We start from the raw sequence: 4472 nt of genomic DNA, 5'->3' as shown, positions 1-4472 counted from the left end.
ATGCCTTTCAATATGTATCCTTTTTCATTGTGGTCTTATCCAATTTGAGTTGAGTCCCACTTTAACACAACTACTTAATTCATTACCACAAATCGCTTTTTGATTGTTTTAACATGTACATGTTTCATACTAACAAAATTACCACCCAATACCTGCTATGTGTGCTACCTTTGTGATAATGAAATTACTACCATGCTAATATAATTTTCCGTTTGTTTATACTTACAGCTTATTATAAAGACAAGGTGTTCCCCTAGGAAATTTGTTTCCTTGATTGATCAATTGACTCAAGACCAACGTGATGCAATCAATGCATGTAATCCATTCCATTCATTACTTCATGTGAAGTGTGGCCATATGCATAGAGATTTTGCTATGCATTTGGTCCAATGTTTCAATCCAGAAACCTGTAGCATCGAATTTAGGAGGGGCCTAATTGTTCATATTACTGAAGAAGATGTTGCAAGAGTTTTAGGGATGCCAATCGGGGACACACCCGTGCCTACGGAATGCCTTGAATTACACAGAACAAAAATTGAAGAGGACTTTAAGGGAGGTTTTAAGGGGATTGAAATCGTGAAATTGGAAAAAGTGATTAAGGAAGGCGCTACTGATGGGAAGTTTCATAGGGCTTACATGCTATTTACATTAGGATGCTTGTTGTGCCCCACCACAAAGGAAGTTGCGGGGAATAGATTGTTCCCTGGGGTGATTGCCGACGACCTTGAAACCTTAAAGACGTATAAGTGGCCGGCCTTTGTGTTGGATTGGTTGGTGAACGAGATTCGAAATTATAAGGTTCGGGTAACCAAAGGTCGTGGACGGAAGGCGGAAGGAGTTGGTGGTAGTCTGTTCCTTTTGATGGTATGTTTACTTAATCTTTTGTAGCATTCTATTTAACACTTTCAATAACAATATTATGGTTTATGTAGGAAGTTAAAATTTATGACTGATTTGTTTTGCAGGTCATATATTTTGACTTACATCCGTTGGATGTTGAAATTGGGGAGGAACCTGAGCCTCCTATTGGCTTATGGACAAAGGAATTGATCGATATTCGCATTTCCAAAGAGGCGGAGGACAAGCCAATTGAGGATTATTTTTTTTCTCAGTTCCCGCCCCATAATTTGAAAAATCAGGTGATGGCATTGGCTTAGTTTAAATATTTCATATATTCATGGTTCTTATAGATTGCCTCAATTAGTTTTCCCATATGCTCATATTTTGGTTTATCTTATACCATTTCAGATATGCATTGATATGTACAAAGATTTCATGCGTCAATTTATGAATAACTTTAAAAGGTTGCATGCAATGGATGCTGCTATGGGCGAGCTTGTCGTTGGAAGCCCTGTTCTTCGAAGCCCTCAAGATGGTCCACGGGCAGAACCTGTAGAAGATGCGCCACAATTTAGTCCAAATTTTGAACTACATGAATACGAGGACCAGGGGGAGTGGGAGGAGGAGCAGTGGGATCAGATTCATAAGGGGGATGAGGGGGATCATATTAAGGAGAAGGGGGATGAGATTGAGGAGGAAGAAGAGGTGGGCCGGACATCGAAAATCATGGATGGGTCGGCGTCCTGTAAGCGAAAGCAGGAAGCGGTGGCGATCTCAACTGATCCCACAAAGAGAAAACGTCGAAGAAATTTGAAGCCGAGCCCATCTATTAAATCTCCTTTTGTTGCACAACCCTTCGTCAAGACAACAAAATTAAAGGAAGACGAAGAATCAGTCATTAACTATCTTATTAGGGGACCGACAAATGATTTAAGGTACCTTTATCTTTTTCGCGACATACCATATTACTTGTAAGGGACAGCCCATCGGTTACATTTCTGAAACCATGCTATCTCTTTTCCGATTTTGGTATACTAACAAAATATTTTGGCACAACAGCGAGGTGTTGATCCATATTCAAGGGGCAAAGTGGCCTCTTACTCGCAAGGAAGTTGCTCAATCGTTTAAACCGAGGGGCCTTGTGTCTAATATGGTATGTTCCATACTTCAATTTGTGTTATTTGTGTCATAACGTTGAATAACTGTCATACGCTGGACTACACGTAGGTTATGTACACTTTTACGGATTGGCGAATGCTGAAGGAAAGAGCCCATGCGACCAAGGCTCATCCATCACGTCACATTTTCTCCCCAGCCTTTGTGGTAACATATCCTTCTTATTATGGTTAAATTTTTTTTGTTTTTTGACTTTATTTCTGATGTATTTCAAAAAAAATTTCCCCAGTCCAATCTACTTGCAAGTGAAAGTGACAAGTACAGCAATGTATTGCGGGATGATTGCGACCCTGATAAACTAGGTTATGACTTGTTAAAATGCAACATGGTACGTAACTAATCCCAATATATACCGTATTCCATTGTTTATGATGTGTGCCCCAATGTTATTTTGACTGAATGGTGGCCTATTATTTTGCAGCTTTTCTTGCCTGTGCTTGAAAGTGAACATTGGTTTTGCGTTTGCATATCCCTTGTTGAGTCACGCGTTTTTATTCTTGACTCAATGAAAAGCGCGGGACAAAACTTGGATCAATTGGACCAAGTTAAAATTTTAGTAAGTTGTCGCTCGACCTAATGGTTTATATCTTGATTGGCGCATTTTATGTTATACTTACAAACTTGTTTTCAATTTCGATTATAGCAAAAGAATCTTTTTGCACTCCTGAAGAAGAGACGTACGCGAAGTTCACGAAATGATTCCCGCATATTTGAAGTTCAATATGCGGATGTGCCACAACAGACAAACTTGTTAGTCATAACTTCCTTGACTTGTGCAACTTATTTTGTCATTCTTTTGGGCGTTGTAGTCATGTCTTTCAATTTTGTTTTTGTAGCCATGATTGTGGAATTTATGTCATGAAGTATGTGGACCGTTGGGATGGTCGAACTTATCCTTCGACTGAACTTCATGGAGGTCAAATTCCAACCATTCGTAAAAGGCTTTTGCTTCATCTTTTCATGGATGAAGCAAATACGGAAAGAGACTCCATATTAAAACTCATCCCAAGGCGATAAACGTAAGCATATTACTCTTACTTGTGTTTTTATAGTTAATGATATAATTGTTTGTAACTGTGAGTATATTGGGATGCTATTTTATTTCCATTTCTGAGGTCTCGATCTCGACTGGATTAAGAAAGTTTGAAGTCCTTACTGGTTCGAAGAATATGAAAAAAGGGTAGTTCAAACAAAAAGGGATCCTGAAGTAAATATGTTATTACCGTATTTGTTTTGAAGATGTTCACATTGTGTTCAAGAACCTCTGCATGGACATCTTATTTCTGCCCTTTTTCTGAATGCATTTTGCATGTTTGAAAGGTTGGAATATATGTGCGGATAGGATTTTTAGCTAGGAAGTACATAGGTTTTGAAACCTTTAAGGTAGCAGATTTCTATGTTGTTTTAAACAGCATGTAGGGTTGGGTTTTATATATGACACGCTCCATCAAAGTTGCTTTCTTAACGTGTTTGAAAATTAGAAATAAACTTGGAGGGTACGTAGATTGTCTACTATTCCTCGTACACAACCGTATCCCTTTGCAGTAGCACTCTGGGTGTCCCTTCCTTAGCTTTACGGTCGAATGGCCATTTACCTTTTATAAAATGATGAATCTAGATGGGATATCCATGTTACGTCGTCCTTTTACCAAACCCCCAATGTCTTAATGAAGATTTGTTTCGGGAGAATGAGCATTCCATTCTTGCTTAGTTCCATTGAACCAAAGGTTGGCAATATTTATGGACCGAGCTAGGACCTATGTTCGGAACTTACATGAATCCCTTAATTAGGTTTACTTGTGAATGATAGTAGTTGCTTTGTACAGCCAATTTGAGTTCAGCGAATGTCCATGCAGATCCTATGCTATACCATTAGTGAAGTGAAGGTTGAGTTCAATTTTCATATTCCTATTGCACGAAACAATAATGGCACTATTCGTTTGTGTCCATCACTTTTCACGGGTTTCTAATTTGTCACACTTTTTATGGTTTTCGTTTTGTGATATGTTATTCGACAATTTTCGTTTATGTTTTTTCTTTGTTTCCCTAGCTACATGGACTCTCAAAGATGTATCATTTAGCCTTGCCAATATGTCATTGTTGGAGATTATGGGGTATTGGTGGTCAAATTCATGTAGTTGATACTCCTGTGGATTGTGTGCAGGATACGTTGAAGTGATTTTATGGGTTCGTGGGTTCCTTATTGTCTATATGGTGTAACTGATTTGCTACCCAAACTGAGACTCGGTACTTCTCCTTTGTCAGTTACGTTAATGCACAAATACAAACCCCCCAAGCAAATGCAACAATTTTTTGAGTTGTAAGGTGGCAATACATGTGGATGTGGATGGGGACAAATACTACAGTTTCATATATTCTTTTGTTATGAATTGTGACATCTTATATAGCTATTGTCCCATTGTCTCTTGTTGCTAAGGTATTGATGGGTAAGTACT

The 4472-nt window shown here is 38.6% G+C and overlaps 1 protein-coding gene across 1 annotated transcript; it reads left to right on the top strand.

Annotated features, from left to right (window-relative positions):
* The first annotated feature begins 357 nt into the window (after window positions 1-357).
* LOC131332918 (uncharacterized) lies at window positions 358-3033 on the top strand. Its single transcript, XM_058367227.1, has 9 exons — window positions 358-864; window positions 966-1139; window positions 1249-1775; window positions 1900-1993; window positions 2068-2163; window positions 2246-2344; window positions 2438-2572; window positions 2660-2766; window positions 2853-3033. The coding sequence occupies exons 1-9, from the start codon at window positions 358-360 to the stop codon at window positions 3031-3033; spliced, it is 1920 nt and encodes a 639-aa protein (XP_058223210.1).
* The last annotated feature ends 1439 nt before the right edge of the window (window positions 3034-4472 follow it).

Source organism: Rhododendron vialii, chromosome 7a, assembly GCF_030253575.1.
Source record: "Rhododendron vialii isolate Sample 1 chromosome 7a, ASM3025357v1".
Classification (NCBI taxonomy): domain Eukaryota; kingdom Viridiplantae; phylum Streptophyta; class Magnoliopsida; order Ericales; family Ericaceae; genus Rhododendron; species Rhododendron vialii.
Note: the sequence above shows the minus strand (reverse complement) of the source record. Positions and strands in the feature narration are given on the sequence as shown.

Bases quoted from the DNA above. Each gene is read 5' to 3' on its own strand.
- LOC131332918 (XM_058367227.1), top strand. From the start codon at position 358: ATGCATAGAGATTTTGCTATGCATTTGGTCCAATGTTTCAATCCAGAA. The intron at 1,140-1,248 runs GTGATGGCATTG...ATACCATTTCAG, and splicing joins CCCATAATTTGAAAAATCAG to ATATGCATTGATATGTACAA. The intron at 2,164-2,245 runs GTAACATATCCT...AAATTTCCCCAG, and splicing joins TTTTCTCCCCAGCCTTTGTG to TCCAATCTACTTGCAAGTGA.